Source organism: Fopius arisanus, unplaced genomic scaffold (genome assembly GCF_000806365.1).
Source record: "Fopius arisanus strain USDA-PBARC FA_bdor unplaced genomic scaffold, ASM80636v1 scaffold00033, whole genome shotgun sequence".
NCBI classification, from domain to species: domain Eukaryota; kingdom Metazoa; phylum Arthropoda; class Insecta; order Hymenoptera; family Braconidae; genus Fopius; species Fopius arisanus.
The window spans coordinates 561,385-574,620 of NW_011887772.1; the positions used below are offsets into that span (position 1 = coordinate 561,385).

General features: G+C 40.0%; 4 protein-coding genes across 10 annotated transcripts in view; 1 reads left to right on the top strand and 3 right to left on the bottom strand.

Moving 5' to 3' along the window:
* Positions 1 to 901: 901 nt before the first annotated feature.
* On the bottom strand, positions 902 to 8,783 carry LOC105265920 (RUN and FYVE domain-containing protein 2). 4 transcript variants are annotated; one of them, XM_011303740.1, is made up of 11 exons: positions 8,396 to 8,783; positions 6,525 to 6,703; positions 6,150 to 6,467; positions 5,927 to 6,090; positions 5,690 to 5,852; positions 5,513 to 5,629; positions 5,307 to 5,447; positions 4,318 to 4,415; positions 3,027 to 3,243; positions 2,342 to 2,584; positions 902 to 1,240 (listed from the first exon to the last, which is right to left on the bottom strand). In XM_011303740.1, exons 1-11 carry the CDS (start codon positions 8,583 to 8,585, stop codon positions 1,100 to 1,102), a joined length of 1,971 nt encoding a protein of 656 aa, XP_011302042.1. In that variant the 5' UTR covers positions 8,586 to 8,783; the 3' UTR covers positions 902 to 1,099. The 4 variants fall into 4 exon arrangements, with proteins under 4 accessions (XP_011302042.1, XP_011302041.1, XP_011302043.1 ...); XM_011303739.1 differs by lacking the exon at positions 8,396 to 8,783 and adding an exon at positions 7,001 to 7,911; XM_011303741.1 differs by lacking the exon at positions 8,396 to 8,783 and adding an exon at positions 7,115 to 7,905.
* A 246-nt stretch (positions 8,784 to 9,029) lies between these two features.
* LOC105265923 (cyclin-dependent kinase 2-like) lies at positions 9,030 to 12,338 on the top strand. The gene is made up of 5 exons (XM_011303749.1): positions 9,030 to 9,325; positions 9,603 to 9,813; positions 9,894 to 10,166; positions 10,235 to 10,438; positions 10,751 to 12,338. Exons 1-5 carry the CDS (start codon positions 9,210 to 9,212, stop codon positions 10,859 to 10,861), a joined length of 915 nt encoding a protein of 304 aa, XP_011302051.1. The 5' UTR covers positions 9,030 to 9,209; the 3' UTR covers positions 10,862 to 12,338.
* LOC105265922 (extensin-like) lies at positions 11,013 to 11,602 on the bottom strand. The gene is made up of 2 exons (XM_011303748.1): positions 11,495 to 11,602; positions 11,013 to 11,422 (listed from the first exon to the last, which is right to left on the bottom strand). The coding sequence occupies exons 1-2, from the start codon at positions 11,582 to 11,584 to the stop codon at positions 11,036 to 11,038; spliced, it is 477 nt and encodes a 158-aa protein (XP_011302050.1). The 5' UTR covers positions 11,585 to 11,602; the 3' UTR covers positions 11,013 to 11,035.
* tau (microtubule-associated protein tau) overlaps positions 11,850 to 13,236 on the bottom strand; it is a 5,689-nt gene continuing 4,302 nt past the window's right edge. For all 4 annotated transcript variants that reach the window (XM_011303747.1, XM_011303745.1, XM_011303746.1 and 1 more), the window contains one exon: positions 11,850 to 12,920. In XM_011303747.1, the coding sequence (XP_011302049.1) occupies positions 12,840 to 12,920 (81 nt within the window). In that variant the 3' untranslated portion in view covers positions 11,850 to 12,839. The remainder of the gene's footprint in view (positions 12,921 to 13,236) is intronic.

The following is a 13,236-nucleotide window of genomic DNA, read 5'->3' on the forward strand; positions in this document are numbered from 1 at the left end:
TTACTTGCAATCGCGGGGGAAATATTCTGGCATGCGTGTTCGTGATAGCTATTGCTGGGGAATTATTATTAATTTGGATTTTCATGCTCAGACGGAAGTGCTCTAGGTTCCAGGTTCGACTTCTAGCCGGGAATGATGAGGTCTAACCATTTTTAAAGTCTTGATCAATCGCCACATCGTCGTCATGACTCGAAACGATGTAAAATAAATATTTAAAAAAAAAGAGTTGAACGTGTACTAAAGAGAATAGTCACGACTTGTGGGGATGAATGAGTGCCATGAATCCCTGAGGAAAAATGAAAAATACTCCTCTGGAAATATTGAAGGAATGGATATCAGTTCAGGTGTTAAAAATTCATCCGCTCTCCAGTGGTGCCTCTTCAATAATTAATTTCACTGGAGACACCGCAATGGGAATGTCGAATCGCTGGAATTGATTACCCCTGATTTACAGCATGAAAATTCATGCCGTGGATCCATTTTTTCCACCAGGAAACTGCACTAATGGATTTAATTACTCCCAATTAATCAAGGACAATATTATTTACACAGTAATAACTCCAGTTTCTTATGCATGTAAAATATATATTTCATATTGTAATTTCAGAAGTAATTTAATCAGATGAATCGATAATGGAAAAATGGTAAATTCGACTCATCTCTCTACTCCTTTGGTATTTAATTTAGAGATTCTTTTCAAGCGCTGGATAAGGCGTCGCCCATTCATTGCCAGAGAGAATACACGTATGAGAAAATTTAATAGATAAACCTCGCGCCGTCCCCAAGAAATTCTATTGAATTTTTATAAAAATTCAAGAATTCCATTAAAACACCATAAAATTGATTGATGCAGCTAGTTGTTTTATGAGAATAAAAAATAAAATGAATGGTTTACTTAAAAATAATGCAAGCCTTTAAATGAATATTTTTTTTTGCCTGACTTATCAGGTGTTTGAAATAGAAAATTCAATGGATCTTGGAGTTGTCGCTATTTTCAGGCGTTCAATCGTATTTATCTTGATGGTATTGTCCTCTCATTGACCTCATCTCACTCATCCCTTGGAACTGACACATTGGCAGGGCCGAGTAGCCCCTGTCATTATTGCACAACCGAGTAACGACCAACGAGGAAAACGTGACACTCGTCGCACACTCGCACTGGTTTCGCTGAATTCGACATGGCAATTGTGTTGTCACTGCATGCATTGCAGAAAATCTTTCCGCAATTTCGACAATGGTGCTGAAATACAAAAGAAGTCCATTTGAAATGTTAGTTTCCAGCGATATAAAACCGTTTTATCCTAGTAAATGGGTTGGCACTGGAAAAAAAAAATTGGCTGACAGCAAATGAAAAATAGAAGGGGAAAAAATTTCCCATAAATGCGTCATAAATCCTTGCAATTACGTGCGAATGTATTTTCTTCGTTATTTTTTTCCTAGGAATTCTGGGGCTCAGGCCATTAGGAAACCGCAACGCCCCATTTTGGTTCCACCGGAATCGAATCGGGGATTCAATGATCCCCGGGGAATCCGGGCAAAAATTCCAGAGATACTTTATTCATTCGGTCGATTAACGATTTTCAGCCGCAGAGGGTAATTATCGAACTATCCAAAAAGACGAAAAACTGATCGAATACTTTTTCTCGATATAGGGGTGGAGAAATAACAGAAAAGGGTGCCAAACTGTAAAATCTATACAGACATCGGGCGTTTAGAATCCTGAACTCTGGTAGGAATTTCAACACAACCAAATGGTAATTCTCGGCACGATGCTTTTATATTCCATTCATGGAGTTTTTTTTTTCTAGCAGCCCCGGGGAAATATGCATATTCACGCAGAGCCGTCAGGCTGATAGAGACGTTTCGCATCCGGGCTATAAAATACGTTTGGGCCGATCTCGCACGTCTCAACACCCCGGAGCATATCCTGGTGTGAGGCTAAGTTATTGCATAATAACACGCCCGTAACCGTCTCTGTTACTTTTTTTTTTCCTGGTCAGACATTACCATATCGTTTAATATAGAACAGGGGAGAGTATCATAGACGATGAAGCCAAACGACTTGTTTATATTTAACTGTGAAAACAATAAAGCCGATGAAAATGACAGGAAAATCCAGAAAGGCATTTCTACATTAATTAATTCATTGAATTCACTTTTCAATTCAATGTTTAATTAATGCTGAGAAAATGTAATTGAATAATTCCTTAAGAAATTGGTAGAGTAATTAAATGTTTTTATCTATCATGATAAAATTCTGGGCACTTGGCAAAGTATGGCTTCTTTTTCTATAATGCTGTAATGAGGAAAAAAAAGAGTTGCAATTAAAAAGTTTGATTACCTTGCGACGAGTTATGTTGAACTCTCGGGTGCAGCCCTTGCAGTGGGTAAAATGCCGATCATTCGCCCATGCAGCTGAACCCTCCTGATTTGCCTGATGGTGAGCATTGTCAGCTGCTTCGCGTAATTCAACAGCTGCTAGTTTAGCTGCACTCAATTGGCCACCCAACTCCTCGAGTGTGTGCTCTTGTTCCGCGCAGATTTCACGGAGGGCGTAGTGCTCTTCCTGAAGGGCTAAATATTTCTGGAATGCAGGGGTTCAAGGGTTTTGTCGAGCATTCTCCAAAAAAAAAGAGAATTAATGAAAGCCTTTCTCATTTTTGGATAAAAGTTTAAGGCTGAGAGGGGAATAATGACCCACTTGACCCACATTTTTCACCCAAACAAATTTAGAGGCGATTCGCCATGATTTAAAGGTCGAACTGGAGGAGAATTTATCTTGACCTTCACGGTTGAGCCTCCAATTTTGGAAAATACGTATTTTAAACTCAACCTGGGGTTTGAGGCAGACAAAAAAATGGGTCTAATGGGTCAATTTTGTGGGTCAACAGCCGGAAATTCTTTTATATTCACGGAAATTAATGTTTTTGAAATTTAAAAAGCTAGATTTAACACTTTTCCAAGGGGAGAGGCGTCAACAGTTAATTGAAACTATTATCCCCTTTTTTTCTCACCCCCATTGTTACCTCTCTGACTTGTTTCAATTGGTCGATCTCCTGGTGCAGCTGAGATATCTTTTCAGTACTGGATATTGAAGCTTCTTGGAGGGAAGTGCGCCATTCTCGTTCGACCCTCAATTCCCTTTCAACCCCATTCGCCCTGGCCTCCCTTTCCGCAACTTCAGCCCCCAACAGGCGAACTCGCTCCTCAACCCCCGTCTTCGCACCATCAATCTCTTTGCATCTGGGAGGATTCAGAAGATGAATATCGAGGGGCTTAAGTTTATCGAGGGATCGTTAATTATGAACTGCCGACGCGATCTTCAGGTAATTAAACACGGAGAGAAATAATTGAGAGGCAATTAAAGTCTGGCTTCGTCAGATCAATGAACGACTCCGAGGAAAAGGATTTCCACTTGTCATTGGATTTTCAAAAACTGAGATATTTTATCTCTCCGAATTTTTCCCTCAACTCTAGATTATTTTTTATTTTTCGAATTGAGTGATTTACTTGCGTTAGAATTCGTGAAGAGTTTTCACGTGAATCAAGGACAAACTTGGAAGAGTTTCTGGAATGAAAAGATTTTTCCTGGGGAGTAAGAAATCCTTTTCCTCTGGGAATGTAAATTCTTATGATGATGAATAACTTGTAGGACTGCCGGCTGATGCTCGGAGATTTCAATTTTTAATAATGCTTCAGTCTGTAATCTAGCGCTGATAAAGCGAAAACTGCTGCACCGAGGGGGTGGATCAATAACCGATGTTGGCGCTTTCTCAGGCATGACCTGAATTATTATCCGATACCACGAGATAGCACGGGAATTCAATAAATAAATAAATTTTCAATGACTCTAGATTGATATCCAATGAGGGGAAATATCGAATGTCTCTCAGATGAAGCCAATAACTGCAGATTATTACTCATGTTTATTGATTTATTAATTATAGTACAAGCTTTCACATTATTCAATCTCCAGCGATTGCTGGGTTTTATTATTCAGAGTGATAAATAGCTCCTTTCATCCACTTATACATCGAAATCGTGGCTTTTTTATGAGGAAAATCGTGGGCAATCGTTCTTTACGCATCGTTAAATAAAAACAGAGATAGCACTCGACGATTGAACGAAGGGATGTTTATAAAACTTGAATTATCAACTTGCACGGGGGGAACATTTACTAATTGAATTACTAGGTACAGTCTCTCGTTTTTAATAGAATGGCAATCCCACGGGAGATGAACGAAATCTCCGAGCAGTCTCCAGTTATTTGATAATTTTTAGTGAATGGGCAATGGAAAATTAAAAAAAAAAACGTACTTTTCATCCATTTTTTGAATCGTTTCCGACATGGATGTCGTCTTAGCCTCCAGTTTAGCAATCAGTTCGGTTTTGTGCTTTAGTGAACTCTCGCACTCCTGAAAGTAATAGTTCTTCAACAAAATGGTTGCGACTAGGTTGCGCCAGTGATAAGCTGATATACATTATTCGAGGGGCTTTTTTGTTATTGTTATTATTATGTTTTTTTGTTATTTCTCAAAGTAATTGTACAAGAAAAAATTTTTTCAGTTGCTCGAGGATTTTTGCAGCACGGGATCTGAAATTTTTTCTCTAGATTTTGACGCGGTGAGAGCGGATTCGTTATCGCTGGCACGACGTCGGCCCTCTGGTTCGTCCTTGGGTTCTGCTGGTACTCTAGGTGTCAGCGGATCCTTTGGAGATGTTGGACTTCTCAGGAATGGCTTCATTCCACTTCCTGGGGTTGTTGGGCTGTCTTTCATCAGGTGATTATACTTTTCGAGATTATTTAGGATCTTGCCGATTTGATTTGTCTTCGCGTGCAGTCGACTCACCATCTCACCTTTCTGGGTCAACTCGACTTCACACTCCTAGGGGTGATTTTTAAACATGGAGAGATGATTAATAACCCAGACACCAGATAATTCGGTTGCGTGGATGTTCATCTTCCAATTGAAATCCAAAACTACTGGCTATCCGTACGAGAAGTATTTTATGATTAATAAATTCAGGGGATTTGAAATTGCCAATTGTTTTGGATTTTTTCGGGGTTTCCACGGAAGCTGAAATAATAAGTGATTCGTCGGTGCAAAAACAGAATTTTTTGCCAAATATTTATTGTAAATAATCTCAAAAACATAAAATATACAAAATAAAGAAAATTTTGTGCAGTTGTAAACCGAAATAATAAAAAAACAACAACATGCAGGAGACGATATAGAACCGAAATAACCTAGACATCAAATGATCATTGAAATTAATCAGAGAGACTCCTCCATCTCCCTATTCACCTGTAATTTTTTGTACATTTCCAAATTAATGAGTTTGATATCCTCCAGTTGTCTTCTGAGCGATATGATTGTGTCCTGCTTCTCGTGGATGTCTTTCTCCAAGAGCTTCATCGCTACTTCCATCTCAGATTTCATGCTGATCTGTTGTGTACAAAAATACGAGTTTACGAGTTTAAAATTTTCAGATTAATTGATTAGAGCTTCACCTGCAGTTCCAGCTCCTTCTCAGCCTCGAGTCGTAATTTCTTCTCATTTTCTAATCTACACCTGAGTTCCTCGATTTCCGTTGTTGTCTCGGTTATCTTGATCGGTGCTTTGCCATTCTGAAACAACGATTGAATGAATAAACCGTTTCCCTCCTTGAACTCAAAAACGTGGAGTACCTCGTGAGTGTCCTTGACCTCGATTCCCAATTCCCTTTTGAGTTGTCGCTTCTCGTCCTGGAGTATCAAGTTATTATTTCTTGCAATTGCCAAATCCTCCTTCATAAGTGCATTTGTAGTGGTCAGTGACTCCACCTTCGCCTGGAGGTTGGTGACAGTAGCACTGAAAGCAATAAATTCCTCATCACAGATCCAGACTAGAAAGACGAGCAATGAAGAACTGTCGAGTTGTATTACTTGAGATGACGATTCAATTCCTCGATGTAGTTCTTCTGATCGAGAACAGTCGTCATGTTGTCATTCTCCAGCTCCTCATCCAGTGAATCCCCAGGTATGTGATTGCTATTCCTGAGGTAGAGCGAGAAGTCGATGACCCCTTGTTGACAATCGAGATCTTCCTCCTAGCGACGATTAATTCGATATATCAATCGGCCCTCGTGATATCAATTAATTGACTAACCTTGACGCAGAAATTGCAGTCAATGACGTTGAGGCCAACGAGCAGTCCCATGATGACGATAGCCTCTTCACTTAACATGAGGGCATCGGGCTCGAAGTACTCAGAAAGCAGATCATCGCGATGATCGATCAGTACCTTCAGGTAATCCGCGAGTTTCTTCTGCATTAGGGCCATGCGGAGCCATGCACGAGCTCTGCCCATCGCTGTTCTCACGGTGGGCAGATGTCGAATGCTAGATGTGATGTCTTGCGCCTCAGGGCAGTACTTTTCGACAAGCTGGAGGATATCCCAGAGCTCCTTCTTCGGTCCAAGAAGACCCTGCAAAACTCAAGGACTTAGCGTCGAGTTTTCTCAATATTTTTTTCGGTTCGTTACCTTCTTGGGTCGAAGTCCGTGCCTGAGGACATGCTCCAGGACAATAAAAAAGTGCTGGAGTGGCATGTGATCTGAGTCGAGCATGCGCCCATACTTGAGCGATGTCTCGATCAACTCTTTCACTATTAGTTTCGATATGTTAACGAGATTGCTGCGCTCGATTATCACCGGATCGCGAGCTGCAAGAATAATTACTGCATTTTATCGGGGCCGGGGAATTAGATCTCGGTCTAATCATCACTCCCACCGATCTGGGGAGACAGGACATCGCGGTTAAAGCACATCGTCTCGAGGGAATCCAAGAGGGAGACAGCTCTCGAAAGCAACCAGTCGATATCTCGTTACCAATACTCCAGAGAGAATTGTGACCTCTTGTCCCTTGAAGGGTTCGAAGACCGGAGTCGTTGTCTCCCACTTGGATCTCCTCGACGTCTCAAAGATACTACGTCTAGAAACAGGTGCAAGCAAATACAGACACAAGCTCGAAAAGTGCTGAATTGGCGGTGGGCTTAGCGGGAGAATATCGTAAAGCTCTGATTGCTCAGTCGATTGCTGATGACGATCGTGAGGTACACGATTATTTGGTATACCGCTGAGGGTGAGGGGTGGCGACGGCGATCGCATTGATTCCTGCATGGAGAACTCAACGTCATGAAGCTCCTTCAGGCAGAGCCATTCACCATCAACTGACACACGAAAATTGCACAGATAGATGGTGTCCTGTGCACCAGCTATGTCCTGCTCAATCATGGCTCCACCGTGCAGCGGAAGGTGAGCCAGGGGCTGAAGGTTCAAACCGGTTTAAGCCTCCTGCCGCATAGAAATACCTGGGACTCACGTTTGTCCTCAAGTCACTGAATATGTATCTTGTCGATGAATTTTTCGATTCAAGCCGCTCGTTATCAATTGATAACACCGGTTGATTGATTGGGGACCGGATGGTGATCGAATCGGCGATTTCTTTGGGTTTAGGCGACGAATGCAAACTTCATTATTCGATTCGTCGAGTCTTGGAGACACCAAAGGGCGAATGTCAATCCTTGAGTGCCGCGTCAGCACAGGATACCGATTATTATAATATAATGTAATATATAATACCGATTTTTGTTTTTTTGGGTACAGGACGCGCGAACTCTCGGTGGAACTTTAATTACGAAACTGGGGTTTTCGGGACAGTTTTATCAACAACGAATTACGACAGAACAATTCACTCCTGTGCACGTTGCAGTGAAGGAAACGGTGGAATCCCCTTCGCGCATGGCGGTATTGATTCCAAGGGACGACCTTACCTCCATCTACGATAATCAATAGGGGAGAACATGGGGAAAACCTCGGGACGTGCTGTCACCTGCTGTTACTCGTTTGCACCGGGTGGGAAAACTTCTTCGCAGGTTTTGATGTTTATCAACAAGTCCAGTCATTGTTGATAATTTAATATCGAATTGAAATCGAATTAATTAAAAACAAAATTTTTTTGAAACTAACAAATTAAATTTTGGATCTTCTTGAATCCAATTTAATAAAAACAATTATTTTTGGACGTAAATAAATCGGTTTACTACATTCTATCAAATTTTTCTATCAGTGGAATTATTTTATATCCAATTTTTATTCCAATTGCTTTTTCCCCAAATTTAATTTCAAAAAATTCTCATTGTTCTTGTAATTTTATTTCTCCTTCTCATTTATTTATTAATTTTCCTACGTTTTTAAAAATATTTATAATGAGATAAAAAATTTACGACATTGTGTAATGATTAATTTTATCACTGCAATATTTAAATAAATGGAGTAAATTGTAGACCGATTGATGCGAAATTCAAAACTTCCCGCCACCCCTTCCCTGATAAATCGGCAAAAAATTTACTCACGTCTGGGCGACCACCAGGCGTCGAGTTTTCTCGGCCTGGAGACGACGAGATCGGGCCATTTATCCTCCCGAATGGAATAACTCGATGGTGATCTTGACACACTGGCCTGTTCATTGTCATCTGACACCAAACTACCGGTGAAGGACTTCTCCGAGGGAGAAATCGGTAAACTCTCGTTTTCCCCGGACATAATCACTCACCAACATCACCACGATCCACCAGAATCACCAACGGACACACCCTAAACTTTCAAATTCACACCTGCACTTGAAATTGTTGTCAATTCTCCGGTGCATCAGGTGCACGAACTGTTATTTTTTTTACTGCCTTTTTCGTTGTGAAGTTCTCCAGGGCTTCGTAGCTTCAGAGCCCTTGCACCTCTGGCCATCTGCTGGGTCAATCGACAAGTTTTTTGTTAGTTACCGATGAAAAAATCTCAAAATCCCTTTCTACCACTCAAAATTACTAAAATCAAGTAATTATTGTGGATCAAATAAATAATTATCACCTTCAGATTGATATGAGTCGGATTTTTTTAATAACAATTTTGCGGTTTACTTTTGAATTTACCGCGAAACTTTTTTTGACAGCTCTGTTGGTACATTTGATCATCTGTTTGGACAGGAGTTCTGTCAAAGTCCGATGGCAGTTCAGTAGCTCTCGATCGACCAGAGGGAAATCTGTCTGTTGACGCCAACAAGCATTTTAACCTTGATCGGAGGTTCAATGGCCAAGAATTAAACGAGAGAATTGCATGTCTCCGTAGCAAGCACGTGGACGATATTTATTTGTGTTTATTATTATTCTCAAGGCGATGGATAATTTTTTTAAGATTGAGAAAATTGGGGAGGGTACTTACGGAGTTGTTTATAAAGCAAGGGACAAAGTCACAGGGAAACTTGTGGCGTTGAAGAGGATTCGACTGGAGACGTAAGGATTTTTCTTTTTTGGTTTCATTTTTTTGAGGAGAGAAGAAGAAATAACAGGATCAACAAACAGTAAATCCAGATAATCAGGTTGTTGACGTCATGGAGTGTCAACAGTTTTGTTTATCAATTTTTGTTCTATGGAATTTTCTAACTTATGAATTATTTGATTACTGCTGCCTCTGCTTGGAATCGAAGGGTTTGTTGGGTTCGATTTGGTGGATTTGTGGTTGAAGTTGATATCTATTGGATTTTTTAAAATATTTTTTTGATGCATTTAGGGAGTCCGAAGGGGTGCCGTCCACTGCGATCCGAGAGATTTCTCTCCTCAAACAATTGACACATCCTAATATAGTACAGCTCTTTGACGTTGTCAATGGAGACAAGGACATCTACCTTGTGTTTGAGTACCTTCAGCAGGATCTTAAGAAGTTTCTCGACTGTGCTAAGACCTGTACTGTCAATCAGGAGCACTGGAACGCCCTCGTCAAGGTACGGAAAGCACTCAATGTTTTTCTCCTGGGATAATTAGAGATGATTTGACATTAATATAATTTTTTCCTCGTATTTAGAGTTATCTTCACCAACTCCTGGACGCCATCTCCTTCTGCCACCTCCATTTGATGCTCCACAGAGACCTCAAGCCCCAGAATTTACTCATCGACACCGAGGGACACATAAAACTTGCGGATTTTGGACTGGGTAGGGCCTTTGGAGTTCCGATGAGAATGTACACTCACGAAGTCGTCACCCTCTGGTACAGAGCACCTGAGATTCTCCTCGGGACCAAGCTGTACTCCCATGCTGTAGACGTTTGGAGTCTTGGCTGTATTTTTGCAGAGATGGTGGATAAGATCTCAATATTTGCTGAATGTCTCTGGGAATCGTTAATTAATTATTTATTTTATTCAAGGCCACTAAGAGAGCACTGTTTCCTGGGGATTCTGAGATTGATCAACTCTTCAGGATTTTTCGAACCCTCGGAACCCCTGACGAGGAGATATGGCCAGGTGTCTCCCAACTTCCTGATTACAAGTCCATGTTTCCACAGTGGGACCCCAGAAATCTCGAAGAGGTCATCCCCAATTTCGATAACGATGCCAAAGACCTTTTTTCGGTTTGTACTTTTATTCAAAAATATTTATTATACTAATGATTACCTTTTTAATTAAAGTAAATGGATATTGAAACGTAGACATTTTTTAGGTTTATCTATTTTTTTTTCGAAGATATTTATCGTTTTTATTATCATTAGTATTTATTACTGCCTTTACATTTAAGAGAGTTGATAAAATGAATTTTAATTCATGAAATTTGTGAAATATTCGAAATATCTGGATTAAAACAAATTTTCTTGTTTTGTAGAAATAAAAAAAATGGGAATTTCTGGTCGAATGTGAAAGATTTATTTTCTATTCTCATGTTTCAGAAACTTTTGACATACGATCCAAGTGAGAGAATATCAGCGATGGAAGCTCTGAACCATCCCTACTTCAACAACGTCAAGCTAGTGCCCCCAATTTTGCCAAAGAAAGACTGAAACAATTCTTCAAGTATTCTGTTCCACACCCGAACAATTTACCCCTCATATCAGTTACAATTACCAATGTTAATGCTATTTTTATACCAAAAGTTAGAAATACGAAACCATCTGTCGACCAATACAGTGCACTCGAGTGATTAATTCTGGGAATTCATTAAAATTCAATTTTTATTACGTGCGATTCGCTAATGCTGAGGTCTCGATTAATTTTGGAAGTTTTATTTCCGGGGATTTAATTTCCAAATTTTGGTGAAGAGGTGGATTGGGGGATTGCGGTTGGAGTTTTGGGAGATGAAGACCTGGAGATGATCGAGAACTCTCTGGGGAGTGAGAGCCTAATTTGCTGGGAGTTGAGACTGGAGAATCCTGGGGGCTTTTCACCCTCGAGGATTCCTGTTTTTCCATTACCACTACCTGGGGTGTTGGGGCTCGGGACTGGAGACTAGTGATAACAGCTCGAGGAGTCACTGGAGACGTCACTGACGAGGGACGAGTCTTCGTTGGGGTCGAGGGCGGAGGCGTTGGCTCTGGCTTCTTCGAGTCTGATTCATTCTCCGACTGCAAGTCCCAGAAAAATCCCAGTCAAGCTTTCATCTAATTTATTACCGCCCTAGAAATGTGCAGACTGACCTGGCTATTCAAAATCTCGAGACTAGTGTAATGCTGGTGATGAGTCGAGGTTTTCAAAGTGCGAGAAAATAACTTGAAATTGTTTTTCATTTTTACAGTTTTACGATAAAATTGTAAAAAAAAAAATTGGGAGTTTTCCCTGAAATCAATTTCACAGTGTCTCTCTCACACTTAAATCCCCCCGACTAGCAAAAAATCGGCTCAACTCAGCGTGAAGGTGAAGAAACTCAGTGCAATATCCTGGATATTCGGCTGTACTGATCTACGAAAAATTCTACACTCCCAATAAAAACAGCCGCTCAAAAAATCCCAAAGAGGACGAGGACTCAGGGTGCAAGAGAATAAAGTGCGTATATTAAATTTAGAAACAAAAATATTATTATAATCAATTAATCCCTAAGTAATGATCTTTACGATAGAATACAGTTGATGGTCATTACACACTTGTCATTACTCTGTTTCACATTAGAATTCTCTTATCATAATTACTCTCAGCATTTATCATTTATTGTTTAATGGATACGATAAACTCGTGTTGACGAAGTTGTGATATCTCTATCATTAAATATTATTAGTCTTTAATAAACGCATTGTTATGACGTATTTGATTATCCTCGTCGTAATCAAAACGCATCAAGCGGTTAAATGTGTATGTTTGTGATTTTAATAATTAAAAGTTCAACGTCTAGGGAGAAATGTGTACATGTGGACCACTGGAAATCAATTCTTCCACTAGTTTGTGAAGATTAAAATTGTGACACGATTTCATTACTCCGTTCTCTTCCCAAAACAATCAGCTACTCCAGTTCATTTTTTTTAAAAAACATTTTTGATAATTCGCAACGTACAATATCTACACAAACCATAATTATACGAGTACTCTGTATTTATCTCTGAAATATCAATGGAATGAGTCTCGGTATGGGCTAGCCACTCCTCAAATAAACATTTTTTATCCTCAACAACTGGAAATTATCCAATTGATGAAATAATTCAACACATTGAAAAATCTTCTACTGGTTCTCATGGCATATTCGCAGAGAAAATTCCCGAGTTATTGCTCAATGATTATAAGTTTGGGTAATTTATCACAATACACTTAATTGCAACATCGGCTTTCCACGGGGATCGGTACCTCAGGTATTGGTTAAACTCCAACGAAATAAAATGCCTAAATGCGTTAGTGCGATGACGTGATGGCGATGACGTGTGATCCGCCTGGCAGGATCATTTTTTTTTGTGGACCTCTTGTCTTGCTCGAGGCGTCCTTCATCTTTGAATTTTTTTTTCTGTTATTTCATGTAAAACGCAATCAAAAGCGGGCACTCAAGCTAGGGGGGAGCATTTAGCTTTCCTGGTTGAGATTCTCGTCCGACGTTGGCAGGCCGTTCTTCCCGTCGATGAAGGAGTTGGACGGGACCGGACTCTGTGACAAAATAATTATTCTCTTGATTTTATCACCTGACAGACTCGACAATTCGAGTCTTCATTATTTTTAAATCACTGGAAAACCTTCAACGACAATTTTACATATTCTTTCATATTCTACACCGATATCAAAATTTCTCAAAAATCATCATTACTGATATTAATAATAATGATAAGTTCTAATTCCCGTGTATTTTTCCGCGAAATATTCCCGACTTCTTCGCGACACTGAAATAAAAATCTCCGATGAAAACACATCTCTCTGGCTCTTCAAGTAGTCAAATGGATTTAATCGTTTCGTCAGGTAATTGCGG

Bases quoted from the DNA above. Each gene is read 5' to 3' on its own strand.
- LOC105265922 (XM_011303748.1), bottom strand. From the start codon at position 11,584: ATGAAAAACAATTTCAAGTTATTTTCTCGCACTTTGAAAACCTCGACT. The intron at 11,423-11,494 runs GTCAGTCTGCAC...TGGGACTTGCAG, and splicing joins TCGAGATTTTGAATAGCCAG to TCGGAGAATGAATCAGACTC.
- LOC105265920 (XM_011303739.1), bottom strand. From the start codon at position 7,274: ATGATTGAGCAGGACATAGCTGGTGCACAGGACACCATCTATCTGTGC. The intron at 3,244-4,317 runs GTACGTTTTTTT...GAATCCTCCCAG, and splicing joins ATTCAAAAAATGGATGAAAA to ATGCAAAGAGATTGATGGTG. The intron at 1,241-2,341 runs GTAATCAAACTT...TTTGTATTTCAG, and splicing joins TCAACATAACTCGTCGCAAG to CACCATTGTCGAAATTGCGG.
- LOC105265923 (XM_011303749.1), top strand. From the start codon at position 9,210: ATGGATAATTTTTTTAAGATTGAGAAAATTGGGGAGGGTACTTACGGA. The intron at 9,326-9,602 runs GTAAGGATTTTT...TGATGCATTTAG, and splicing joins AAGAGGATTCGACTGGAGAC to GGAGTCCGAAGGGGTGCCGT. The intron at 9,814-9,893 runs GTACGGAAAGCA...CCTCGTATTTAG, and splicing joins ACTGGAACGCCCTCGTCAAG to AGTTATCTTCACCAACTCCT.